Source organism: Ziziphus jujuba, chromosome 9, assembly GCF_031755915.1.
Source record: "Ziziphus jujuba cultivar Dongzao chromosome 9, ASM3175591v1".
Lineage (NCBI taxonomy): Eukaryota > Viridiplantae > Streptophyta > Magnoliopsida > Rosales > Rhamnaceae > Ziziphus > Ziziphus jujuba.
In genome coordinates, this window is record NC_083387.1 from 20,806,954 (window position 1) to 20,821,723 (window position 14,770).

At 30.4% G+C, this 14,770-nt stretch overlaps 1 protein-coding gene across 1 annotated transcript; it reads right to left on the minus strand.

The window, feature by feature from the left end:
* Window positions 1-1,428: 1,428 nt before the first annotated feature.
* Window positions 1,429-1,791, minus strand: LOC132799418 (uncharacterized). The gene has a single exon (XM_060811224.1). The coding sequence runs from the start codon at window positions 1,789-1,791 to the stop codon at window positions 1,429-1,431; it is 363 nt and encodes a 120-aa protein (XP_060667207.1).
* Between the last annotated feature and the right edge of the window lie 12,979 nt (window positions 1,792-14,770).

A 14,770-nucleotide genomic window follows, 5' to 3' on the forward strand; every position in this document is an offset into this window, starting at 1 on the left:
TCATAAGAAAATTTCTCTCAGCATGTTCTAACTCTTAAGCCTTGGAGTGGTCTGTGCTCAACTAATCTGCATCACAATAGTATGTCTTTGTTAAATTCTCCAACAGTATTGGAATACCATTGACAAGTGATTGTTTATATATTTTGATTAGAAATTGACGTTAGAATTGCATAACTAAACAAATGAGATGAATATGAACATTCTCTGAGGAAAGCAACCGAAAAGCTAGGAGCAATCCTAAGCCAATCACCATCTGTTTACCTTGGCATTCTTCCATGGAATGATGAAATTTGGAGCATGCATCACATTAAATAAGCAAGTTTTTATAGTGATTTTTGGTTGCATATGAAAAACATGCTCAGAGCTTATATGTCAGAAAGAATTATGAGCAGAACGCAATAAAAGCTAATGAAAGCTGAGTGTGTATGGTTACCATCTACAAGCTTGAATCCACCATCATAACATTAGTTCGGTATCATTGAGTTTTGTTTTCTCTCCTTTTGTGCAATTTTTGATGTAGTAACAGGCTGGAAAACCTCACCAACCTGGTTTTAATTCAAAAGTACAAAAATATAAATTATTATATTGAAGAACACAATAACAAACAAAAACGAAATTTACACAAGAACAAGCAAGAAATGGGGGTAATGCTTGCCCTTATAATGCTTGAATTTGTTGCAAATTTGCAAAACCCATAGTTTTGAATAAGATCCAATCATTAATTCTCCATTACAGCTCAAGTTTGTCAATCTATTTGGGATCTGAAACATAAAACTAAATTTAGAAATATTGTTCTTGAAATTGCAGACTCTGAAAGAGGAAAATAAAAATCATCGGGAGAATTGTTAATTATTATCACCATTAGACATTAATTTATTGCTCAATTGCAGTAGCCCGAAACTCTTAAAATATTTTGCCTGCAAACAAAAGTGAAATATAAGAACAAGAAGAAGAAGAAAAAATTAAGGCACAAATAATCCTTAAAAAGTTTCAAAAAGAAGGCAATCATGCATGATGATAGTATTATTGAATGATCGATTTACGTACCATGAAGAAGTGGAGTGGAGGGGGCTGCGAATTTAAATCATCTAGATAAATGTGGGATGTGAGCAACCTTATGTCAATCCTCCCCTGTTTCCCTTTCACATCTATGCTTTAAAATAGGGCAATCCTCAATAGAGTGATTGCAAAGAGATGAGCTGACGCATTCCTTGAGGTAGTGATGTCAAATTGTCGCATCCAGAAATGGTAAGCGACTGAAGTGATTTGAGGTTGCCAATCCATTCTGGAACACCCACCAAACTCTTCTAGTAGTACAATTTTAAGTTCTTGGAGAGAGGTAAGTTGTTGTATCCCATCAGGGAGAGTTTCTAGTCGTGGAAAATCAATAAGCGAGAAAGAACGAAGGCTTTTAAGAGCTTGCCACATCTAAAAGTTCTCATCATGATCACCCTCGTGGTTGTGGAATATGTCAAGTGCCTCATAGCTGGTGCTAATCTTTAGCTCTTGAAGAGAGCTGAGATGTCGAATAGCAGTAGACAAGTACTTCAATCGTAGACACCCATGGATATAAAGAGTCTTGAGAGAAGTGAGGCCTGTTGGCTCATCTGGGAGAGATTGTAGATTCTCAATCAGAGAAATAAACAATTTAGACAAATTTGAGAGAGGAGAGATTGACGAAGACGAAGCTGTTGCTTTGTTCTTCATAATCATCATCTGTTGTGTTCGTTGGAAAGTCTTCAAGCTAGAATCTCGCAACTCAAGTTCTTTAAGGTAGGGGTAAAGTGGCATGGAAGTCAGTTTGGGGCAACTCCATATGGTTAAAAGACAGGTGAATGAAGGTAAACAACAACAATTTCTATCATCTTTTTCTTCTTCTTCTTCTTCTTCTTTAACATGATTATCCTTTCACCATCCCTTTAGGTTGGGCAAGTGTTGAAGCACAAGGGCTTTGTAAGGTTAAGAGCAGCGGTGTTGGGGTGGAGAATCTACATCAATTGAAATATACTGCAGAGAATGCATCCTAATCAACTGCAGTGATTTAAGACATGGGAGTTGATTCAGTGGCAATAAATTTTGGATTTTCTCTCATCCATCTAAGTACAATGTGGTGAGACTTGTAAGGTAGGGAAACCAATTTGGAAGTCTAACACCCCTGTAAGAATGTATAGTCAATCCTCTATGGTTTTGGTGTGGTTTGCTTGTTGAAAAGTTCATTATATGGTTTGAAGCAATCTCTAAGGTAGTGGTAAAAGAGATTTGACACTTATGTGTTAAGAGTTGGATTTAAGAGAAGTATATATGACAGTTGTTTATATTAGAAAGGTGAAAACTATCATGAGTCAGTCTACTTACTCTTATATGTAGATTATATGTTATTAACTAGTCAAAACATGAAAAATATCAAAATCATAAAGGATGTATTGAAGGCAGAATTTTATATGGACCAGTGAAAAAGATTTTAGGCATGAACATTGAAAGGGATAGATTGAAGAATCAACTTTTCTTAAATAAGAAGGGTTAAGTACAGAAAATATTATCTAAATTTTCAATGAGTACTGCAAATCCAGCAAATGTACCACTTGGGAAACACTACAACTTATTTGCTAGTTTGTGTTCTTAAACTGAAGAAGAAAAAGAAGCTATGAGTAATGTACCATATGTAAATGCAATAGGGTTTGTCATGCATACTATGATCTGTACAAGACCAGATCTTGCTCATGCAATCAGTGTTCTTAGTAGGCATATGGCAAATTCTGGAAGAAAGCATTGGAAAGCTTTTCAATGGCTTCTCAAATATCTTAAGGGAACTTTTAAAGTTGGTTTGATGTTTAATCACTGTAAAAAAGGTGTCGTTCTAAAAGGTTATGTAGATTTTGATTATGCAGGTGACAAAGATAGAAGAAGATCAACTAGTTTTTATATGTTTACACTTTGCAACAATTGTATCAATTAGAAGTCTCTACTGCAATCAAGAGTAACCTTATCTTTAACCGAAGCAAAATATATAGCAACTGCAGAAGCTATGAAAGAAGCTTTATGGTTAAAGGGTCTACTGCAAGAATTGAAGCTTTTAGAGGAAGAAGTTATAGTATATTCAGACAGTCGAACCTCAATTCACCTATGTAAAAATTGAGTATATCATGATCAAACAAAACATATTGATGTGAATTACCATTTCACAAGGGATGTTGTGAATGATGGAATTATTGGCTTGGAGAAGATTGCAACAGCATACAACCCAGTAGATATGGGAACCAAAGTTCTTCCAGTTAGCAAACTTGAAACTTCCAAATGTTTACTAAAAGTTGAACCTGGATAAAGGTAGTGAACTGAGAAGTCCAAGAAATCTTGCACAAAGTTTTTCCTCTCATTTGAATCAAGGTGGAGTATGCTACCACTGTGATTCAATTGAGAGGCTAAAGTCAAAGTCAATAGCTATTATATATAAGCTTTAGCCATTAAACAGTGTCGCTATACTTAAAGAGCTGGATATATGACTCAGAAAGAGTTAGTTTTTCGTTTTTGAAAGCTTATAAAAAAGGCATGACTACAAAAACAGAGGAGTAGAAACACAAGCTATCAGCTTTCGATCAAAGGTCATTGTTCTTCTTGTTCTTCTCTTTCTTCTTATAACCTCTTGCTCATTGTTTTGCTCTTTCTCTTGGTATTGATTAGGATCATTCTGGGTGAGTGATTTATGAAAAAGAGAGAGGTTGTAAAAGGGTTTTTGGGTTGGTTATTGGGTATAGCTAATCTGTATAAACCAAGAGAAGTTGCTACAATGGTGTATTTGATCTATGTTCATAGTGCAAGAATTTCTTGGATGGAGTTCACCGAAGATGTAGGTAATTTCAAGATCGAACCTCGTAAAATTTGGGTGTTCTTTTTTTTTTTTTTTATTGCTGCTGTGAGTTAGAATAGTATTGAATTAAGTTTCAATAAAGAGAGTACTAACTTTTAGGGAAACTTTCAAATGTAACCCCCAGAAATATTGATACCTTAATCTCTGACATTGAAAAAGGTTGTGTCCCAGATAGTCCAGTTTCCAATACATATGAACAAGTAGTTTCTAGCTCTGAAATGGAAAGGAAGAGAACTATTTCTAGGGATACTTTTAAATGAGTCACAAAGAAGAAATGCATAGTTGTTTCTCTATATTTGACCTTGAGGAAGGTTGTAACTATGATGAACAAGTTTTAGCACTCTAGTTTTTGAATGTGTGTCTCCATAGTTGTGGAAAGGATACTTCCGGGAAGAGGAAGGTACACATGAAAAAACATTAATTATTACAAAAAGGAAGATAAGAGAACTAATTCCTAGGATACTCGCAAAGGAGAGGTTACTAACAACTCTAAAAATACTAAGACCTCAATTTTTGACATTGAAAAAGGTTGTGTTTCAATTGGAAAAGTTTCCAACGACACTTAGAACAAGTAGCTTCCAATTCTGAAAGAGAAGAGGTAGAGAAGAATATGTACTACATCCAACATCCAGTGATACTTTCGAATGTAACGATGGTACTAACATTCCCAAAAATACTAATGCCTTAAATATATGAAATTGAAAAAGGTTATGCTCAAGATGGACAAGTTTCCAACACTTCTAAACAAGTAGCTTGTAGTTTTGGAACGGAACAGAAGAGAATTACTTCTAAGGATATTTCAAAAGTATTATAAAGAGAAAAGTGCGTGGTAGTGTCTCTACTTTTGACCTTAAGAAATATTGTTATTATGATGAACAAGTTTGAGCACTCTGGTTTTTGAATGTTTGCCTCCGCAGTTATGAAAATGATACTTCCAAAGGATAAAAGAGTACACATGAACAAGCAGGTAATTGTTCTATAAAAGAATATGAGTACTAATTTGCAAGATATTTGTAAAAGAGAGGGTACTAACATTCCCAAAAATACTAAGACCTCAATTCTAACATTGAAAAAGATTACGTTTTATGTGAACAAGTTTCCATCAACACATTTTAACATGCAAGTAACTTTCCATTCTTTAAAGTGAATAGCAAAATGAAAGTGCTACTTCCAAGGATACTTCCAAAAGTGTAGAGGTAACTAAAATTCCTTGAAATACCAAGACCTTAATTTCGAATAATGATAAAAAGTATTTATTTCATATGGACAAGTTCCTAACAATACGTTTGACAAAGTAGCTTCCAATTTTGAAATGGAATGGAAGAGGTGAGTATTACTTTCACAGACAGGTCCAAAAGTAAGGTGGTTATTGACATTTCTAGAAATAGTTGAACCTAAATTTCTAACATAGAAAAAGGTTGTGTTCCACAGTGACAACTTTCCAACACATCTGAACAAGTAGACGTAATAGAAGAGTACTACTTCTAGGGATACTTTCAAAAGTATCATGAAAAAGAAAGTTCATAGTTGTATCTCTACATTTGACCTTGAGAAAGGTTATGGCTATATTGAACAAGTTTGAGCACTCTGGTTTTTGAATGTCAGCCTCTATAATTTTGAAAATGATACTTCCAAAAGATAAGAGGGTACATTTAAATAAATACTTAGCAGTTTTATAAAGGAAGATGAGAGAACTAATCCCAGAATACTTGAAAGAAGAGGATGCTAACACTCCTATAAATACTAAGACCTTTATTTTTGACATGGAAGACTGTTGTGTTCCAATGGGACTAGTTTCCAGCAATACATCTGAACAAGTAGATTCCAATTGTGAAGGGAAGAGGAAGAGGAAAAGGAGAGAACCACTTCCAAGAATACTTGCAAAAGTAAAGAGGTTACTAATACTCTCAAAAATACCAAAACTTTAATTTCTAACAATGAAAAGAGGTTGCTTTTCAAATGGATAAATTTCTTGCAACACATCTAAGTAAGTAACTTATAATCTTAAAGGAAAGAGGAAGAGCAGATTATTACTTTCAGCGATACATCCAAAAGTAAGGTGGTTCCTGACAGTCCTAGACAATAATTACGTTGTTCATATTAAAATACTTGAAATATAGCTCATAAATTGTCCATTTCAAACATGCAAGGAAATGATGACTTGGGTTCAAATATTACACTGATATATTTTAGCACATCAAAGTTAAGCCTTTGCCACTCCAAAATATTAAATAAAATCACATCAATTGTCGATTGTAGTCTTTATCATTTGAAAAGTTGATTTGATAAGGTAAATGCACCCGAGACTAATTGTAAAATGACAAATTAGTAAATGAACGACAGCTCTATAAGAGTTTTCTTCCAAATTATGTGTCTTACATAATTATCAAGGCCAAGTTCTTACTGATTTTAACTGAACACCTTTTTTTTTTTTTTTTTTTATGTTAAAAGGGAATTGGATCCTTTTGAGATATCTTTTGTTTTTTAAGCTCATGGAGGTTATGTTTTGATGGATTAAGTATTCGAAATTTTGTAAGAGTAGAAATCGTGATAGAATTTCCAACAAGTTTTAATACCCAATCTCACTCCAATCCACATACAAAGGATTTAATAATTGGTTCGGAAATCCTTAGAGAGACTCAAGAATAAAATTAACTTTATTAATAATGGTTAAAATTTATATCTTAACTTTTGGTAATTAAAAAAGTGAAAATCGAAATTTGAACTGCTAGCATTTTACTACTTTTTAAATGAGCTTTTAGAGGACATAAATTATTGTATAATTAAAAATTTTAAATTTTACTGAACATCTAAATTGACTTTTGATTATTTGATAATCCATTTAGAAAATCAAAAGTCAATCCCAAAGTGGCTCTTAATCCTATCTAAAATAATAAGCATCCCGCTCAATAGTTAATATGCTCTTATCAACTACTTGATCATACATATCATTCATAACATAATTTCTATTTGAGCATGCAAGGAAATGGCCAATTAAGTACATATAGTCTATTCTAGTTTAACACATTAAAATTAAGCCTTTCTTACTGCAAATATTAAATAAAGGGAAAATTACTGTTGAGCCTAATGAGGTATTGGCTTAACCCATATATCCCTCCCAGTTTTGAAAATGCTAAACTTCCACATCCGGGCTAAGGTTACTTTATCTCCTATTTAACAAATTGAAAAGACAAATATACCCTTAACATTTATAGGAATAAGAAGTTCTATAAATTGAAATTATCATGTACTCATTCCTTTAAACCTTATAATTTTAAAATAATAAATATTAAAATATTACAATTTGATAGAACATATTTGATTTATTAAAGAAAAATTCTAAAAAATTTTAAAATAGAAGAATAATATAAAAGAGTAATAAAATATCTAATAAAATATTTTGGTTAAATAAAAATTTGTTGTATCAATTATATAACCAAATAAAATTTAAAATCTATTCATATAAAATATTTTATATTGTATAATGTCAGACTCGCATAATTTTAGTTGTACATGTATTAATATGTATACAATAAATTTCTTACACATTTTGTGCTTTTTTATTTTTATTTTTAATTATTTTTTCAATGTATATGGGATCTTAGATTTGATAATTAAATTACAATTTTTATATATAAAAAATGACTACACATTATATTATTTGAAATGTTTGAGAAAATATTCTAAATTATAAGTAATCATGATTTTACTTTATTAAAATTTCATTAAAAAGATTAAAAAACACTAAATTCCTCCAATCCCTTTTGACAGTAAGCCCCTTAAAAATTTTACCTTTAAATGAGTAACTTTTTCCCCTCTCCATTTCTCTATCCAAGGGCATATTTGAAATTTCATTCTGCAATTTTCTAAATATTTTCCACACTTATCCATTTTTTATTTTCATCTCGTACTTATCTTCACTCAAAATTGTTTTTAATTCAATATTTATCTATAATTTGATTCATTCAATACTTTTTTATTACAATTTTCAATATAATATTTCATTACAATTATAATTAGTTTAATACGTGTAATTAGTTAGTAACAGTTTAAATAAAAAATATGCTTATTATAATGTTTATTTATTTTATTTTGTTTTAACTAAAAAAATGTTGAGGTGTCACTTCTCTTACAATTCTTTTATTCCTTTTTTTTTTCTAATTTTCAATTTACTCTATTTATTATTTTTTTATTTTTAAGGAGTATGATATATATTTGAGTTTTTTTTTAATATATATATATATATATATATAAATTAGTAACTAGTCAATTATAATTACCTCATCATATTTAACTAAAGCGTTGGAAGCATATTTTTCCTTAAAAAATTTGAGAAAAAATAAAAAAAGAATTTTTTTAGTCTTTCTTTAGTTTAACAAATATTCTTATTACGTTAATTACATATAATGAAAATATTGCATTTTTTATATATAAAGTTTTGTATTGAAGAAAAAAAAAAAAAAAAAAAACCAACAAACTATATGCTATTTTTCTGGGTCAGCCACTGCATACACTCCTAGGGAATCATAAAAACCACAAGAATCGCAAAACGAGAAAAAACCTATTATTCTCATTAATTCAATAAATTAAAGTTGACCTCTGTACATCAAATATACAGATAATTCTCATGGTAAATTTCAAAATTAAAGCAGCCTAAACAACCAGCTAATCTACTAATCAGTTTACGAAAAAGAAGAAATTCCCAATTAATTCAAATCCAACAACCATCAATTCAAGAAAAAAAAAAAAACTGAGAGTTTAAATAACATGATTGATTTAGTGAAGAAAACTTTTAAAATATTCAATAAATTAAATACAACTTTTGAAAATATCTAATAAATAATTTGGATATACCTAATAAAAAATACTACGAGCAAATTTTCAGTGCTTTCGACAGTAGTAGGTTGATCGGCCCAACCTCTTTAGAAAAGAAGGTAATTTTTTTATTTTAAATTTTCAAAGATCAAAATTAAATTTAGTTTTTAAATGAAAATAGATAGAATTTTTATAATATTTATCAAAATTTTTGAAATTTTATTAAAATTTTCATAAAATATTTTATCAAAATATCTACATTAAATCCTTAACAATTTGGTTAAAAAATTCATAATATCTATGTAAATTTCTAAAAATTTCCATGGAAATTTTTAAAATATCTATAATTTTTTTAAATTTTTTAATAAAAAATTCAAAAATATTATTGATGTTTTAAGTTATTTTACCAAATTAACTTTAGTGATAGTTTTTTTAACCTTTTAATTATTTTTAAGTATTTAATGATATAAATAAAATAAAGTGAATTGAATTTAATAATCTTAATAAGTTTTATTCATTGATAAAATATATATACTTGCTATATATTTTGTATAAGATGGATTCATTATAATCTCATAATTACAAGTTAATAATTAATTATATAAGAATAAAAAATAATAACATAAAATACTAATATAGAAATATAATATTATGTAAAATTGATATTGATAACATTTAAATTAATAACATTAAGCAAATAAAAATGAAAAGACGATACAATATATTATATTAAATATCAAGTACAACTATATTTAATATAAGATTTTTATGGCTGACATATTAATAATTACATAAAAATTATTAAAAAAATATATATTTTAATAATTATTTTTTTCATTTCACATCTCAAAATGAAAACGAGAAAAATACTAATAATTTTCAAATATTTAAAAGTTTTATGAGTATTGAGATTATTTATTAAATATAATGTAATTGTAATAATTGTTTTATTTTAATTAATAAACAATTTATCAAATATATATATATATATATATATTTTTTTTTTTGCATATTTGTATCAATAATAATTTATTTATAATCGTTATCACTTATTATAAATCAAATTAATTAATAAAAATGTATTATATATTTAATATTTTTGTAATTTTTATAATCAATTTGATAATTGATTATTTAAATAAGTTCATGGTAAAATTTCAACAAAAAATTTTATTTTTTAAAATGAATTTCTATCATTTTTTTGAATTTTTATTGATATTCGATGTTTTGCAATATTTTCATAGAAATTTTCATATTTTAGATTTTCGATATTTTTATCAATATCGAAATTTTGAATCTTACTGCAGGAGTATTTGAATTTTTTTTAAAAACAACATATATTATGAAGGACCCACTATAATTGTTTTTAATTAATTAATTATAACTTTAAGTGTATAATTTTATTATTGCGATGCTTTATTTTAAGTTTAACTTTTGTGATATTAATTATTACACAAATGAGAAGATTTCTACAGAAAAGGTTTTGAAAATTGTGAAAGAAATATAATTGATGTAATCAGACACAATTTTTACTCCTTTTATTTTTTAAGAATTTAAGACACATCAAAATTTGCAAAAATAAAATAAAAATAATTATAATCTTACACAATAAGTGTAAATTTTGAGAGTTAGCAAACATATTATCACACTTTAAGGGGTGTTTCTGTCTAAAAAAAGTGTTTCTCTCTAAAAAAATTAAAAAAAAAAAGGAAGAAGAAAGAAATGGAAAATTTTAACTTGATAATATTATCTCATGTTTTAAAGGTCGGTTTGAAGTGATTCCTAATAATCACTTTTAAATAATCATCTAATTGATGTTTTTTGAAAATCATCAAATAGGTGATTTTTTTAAAACAAAATCACCAAAAGTGCTTTTATATTCCTCTTCCAAAACACTATAGGAAGTGTTTTTACCTTTTCTATAGTACTTTTACTTTTAGACTTTTAAAATTCACTCTCTAAAACAGGTTCTAAATTTGCAATTGCAGTTTTATTCCTTGTCAGTTAGAAATAATAGGAAAAAAAAAAAAAAAAGAAGAAGAGAAAATTGAAGGAAGCAACCTCATAGTGTGTGGCTGATTTTAACCGATTAAATAAAACCTCCATCAACTTTAATTCTTGGTAATTGTATTGAATTTTCAGGTTTTTGTTATATGATGCACAATATATGTTTCTATTTTCCTCTTCTACAATTAAGGTTAACTTAATATATAATATATTTTATTTTCAAAAAAATGTTTGTATGTGTTGTGGGCTGTGGCCATGCAAGTACACAAATGGGATGGAACTTCTCTGTCCATATGTTCAACCCAATTCCTTGATATCAAATTCAAAATTTTAGCTTGTTTGCTTTCCATTCATGATGGATGGGTTGACCCTTTTACACTGGGCGATAGGTTGGGCCCCGGAGGTTTGGGCCCTGTATACCCTGGCAAGAGATGGTAGGCGGGGGGGGGGGGGGGGGGGGGGGTGTGGGGCGTGGCGGCCGCCTTAACGAGGATACCAGGCAGAGTCAGAGAGGCCATCCACACAGATCTTGACACGCTCTCAAACACAGCCAAACATTTTATTGCCCTGCTTAGTTACAAGCCAACGCTAACTTGGCCCGACCATCACGGCTACTAAACTAGAGTTATATAAATAATATGCTTATTTGATAAAGAATGGATGTGGGAATATTACCCATTAAAATAGCTACGAGATTTCAACTTTACACATATATATAACGAGATTTCAACTTTACACATATATATATATATATATATATATTTGTGTATGTATAGAATAGAAAGCAAACTGTGTGCCTCAATGGCCATTACAAAGGCTTCAAGTGGCAATTTTTTCAAGGCGTAGCATAGGTGTTTGGTTCATTGTAATTAAAGATATGATAGTTGAAGATAATATCAAAATTTCCTGACAAATTTGTAATTTAATTTTGAATCCGGTCTCATAGAGAAGCAGGTGGGCCAAACATATTTTATACTTCCATGGTGCAAAGTATCATGGTGTCATCTAATATTGAAGGTAATCATTTAGTTTTTGTTACTGAAGTAGGTTTGATTTTGAGTTGCTGATCTGGTAGATGGGAGACATTACATAAAAATCACCATGGAAGTGTTTGGATCTAAATCCAAATCATGCTAGGAGGCATAATGTGCAAATCTGATTACAACATTCAAATTGAGAATGCTCAAACTTGGCTTGAAGAATTGCAGGAAGAAAATACTAGCTAGGCGCCTGATAAAAAACCAGAGTTTTCCTTTTGAACATATTCAACCACTGGCTAGCTTGACGACCTTTAATGGTTCTGTATAGCAGCATCCATTTTTTTACCTATGACTACATAAGGAAGAGGCCTTCAGATTAGCTATACAACTAATCAAACTTCTAATTAAATGCATAATTACATACTCTCTTGGAGAATATCCGTCTCCGTTGTTATGCTTTGCTCTTATCTACTTTGCAGTACATCAACTTAACATATTGACCTTTTTTTTTTTTTTTTTTTTTTAATTATCTCTTCCATAATCTGTTTCCATTCAATAAATCAATTATCGAAGAAATTTAAGGGAAGTTGGTCTGACTCAAGATGTAAAACCGTCTCATCTTCTTCTTCCATTGTTCTTTTATTTTTCATTTATGCTCTAGTCTCTAACAACTCACTCTCAGCAGGCTGGAATGGAGTTGAAATTAATTTGAACTTGATCTCTCAATTATCATACAATATCGTTGATGAAACACTGTTCCTCTTTTTTTTTTTTTTTTGGGATGAAAATTTCACTGCTTGCTCCAGCTGGAGAAGATGAATTAGATGTTGCAGATTGATGGTAGACTTTGAACCCTCTTATGCTTTATTATTGAAACAGTAGAAAAAGTACTCTGGCTCTCTTTTATTCTGGAGTTCTGGATCCATTAAGGAACATCTCTCTGTAACATATTAACAAAGTCGCATATATATATATATATATATAAAGATATGGTATGGATATACAATCGAAAATGATATGTTGCAGGACATGTTGCGGGATGTATATCATCATGATGTCTTTAACGAACGGGAATTGAACTCTGTGAGATCTAATCTGTTGTTCCTCAATAGCTCAGTGGTATATATGAAAGTACTCTACTTGGCTAGAGATTAGGAGAATGGGACTCTATATCTATACAGTTTGCAGATCTTGCCTGCCTCTATCACATCTAATTTCAGTGGTTTTCCATGGTTAATATAATGTTAATTTATAACATGTATTTGCATAGGCGTTAAGGGCATTTTATTTTAATTCTTATGATTATGATTATCATGGCTGTATAATTACACAGTTTTATATGCTCATACATACAAATTAAGTTTGAACAAATATAATTTTATGCAGAAAACAGTTAGTAGAATATTTATAAAATTATAAATATTGTTCAACTGCGCTAATTAAAAATTCTATTATTGGTTAAACTTGGAATCGTAAAAAGTATGTATTAGGCTTGAGACACTATTCCTGGATGGTTAAATTTTTAGAATGGAACATCAAGACAACAAGTTGGTCCGTCCTAACAATGCTCTAATGTTATTAGTTTTCCATCAGCCCCATCTCGCTAATTTGGAGCCATTGCATGTGGAGTAGGTCAGTTAATTAATATATACAATAAAATGGTTAATAACTCATTAGTATTTTGTATTGCACGAGAGGCACACATTGATACCCTGTCTCCAATTTGATGAATTTGAAATATTTTTTGCTCAACTTGATTATTATTTGATTGTATGCACGCAAAATTGTTCAATAAATTAATATTGCTCTCTCTCTCTCTCTCTCTCTCTCTCTATCTATATATATATATATATATAATATGTATATGGCATTGAGGGATATGTACCTCAATAGGGAGACAGACTGCAGTGCTTACATTGAAGGAATCATAACATCATATTTTCCTGAAAAACTTGAAATTTGAAACTGCTCTCTTAGGGAAGCAGGCAGTTGGAAGGACAATAGAGAAGATGGTGTTCAATGGCGCTCGTGCGCTACATATTTTATACTCTTCATGGTGCATTGTATCATATGCATGGTCTCACCTAATTTGAAGATAATCATTTAGTTTGTATGTAAAATAAGTTTGATTATGAGTTGGTGATATGGTGGATGGGAGACACTGCATAAACATCACCATCAAAGGGATTTTGATCCAAATCGAAATCATGCTGGTATTTACATAAATTGAGCAACGAAAAAGATAACGAATTGTTCTTGTCTCCATTGCCTTACAATATATATAGAGAGAAAGTATGCAAAGGCAAGGAAGGCAAACTCTTAGACTGCATTGAACATTCGGACTCAAGGCCTTTTCTTTTCAAGAAATGGCTCACTCACATTGTCATGCCCCGTCTAGCAGCTTACCTTCAAGATCACCCCCATTGGTTCCAGGATTTGACGAGCATTGGGACAGGTTAAAGTCTTCTGAAGCTTCATCAACTTCATCATCAATAAGGCACAGACTATCTTGCCTTAAGGATTGCATGATTGTGTTGATAATTTACTTCTGCTTCCATACAATCGGAAAGCCTTATCTCAAGACTGTGGGAATACATGTATTGATGAACTGTTTGATGGATCTCTGAGGCTTTTGGATGTGTGTGGCACAGCCAAGGATGCCCTGTAACAAATTAAGGAATCCGCACATGAACTTCAATCAATTATACATCGAACACGAGGAGGTGAAACTAGCTTTGCAAATGAGGTTAGGAAATACTTGGCCATAAGAAAGGAGGTCAAAAAGGCAATCCAAAAGGCCTTGAAGACTATTGGAAGTAGTCCGCCAACAAAAGCCGTGGAACTCCAACCATGGTTTGCTCCTTGAGAGAGGTGGAAGCAATCACCATGAATGTCTTTGAATCATTGCTATCTTTCACAGCCGGGCCACAGCTGCAATCAAAATCCTTGAATTGGTCTATAGTTTCCAAGCTTGTGCAGCATAAAAGAGTACCAAGTTTGGGTGAAGAAGCAGATATAAATCAGTTTGAGAGGGTTGATGCTGCATTAGTCTTTCTTCTTAGCCACAAAATGAGATATCTGATTACAACTTTCAATTTGAAAA

Coding starts and splice junctions, on each gene's coding strand:
- LOC132799418 (XM_060811224.1), bottom strand. CDS start 1,791: ATGCCACTTTACCCCTACCTTAAAGAACTTGAGTTGCGAGATTCTAGC.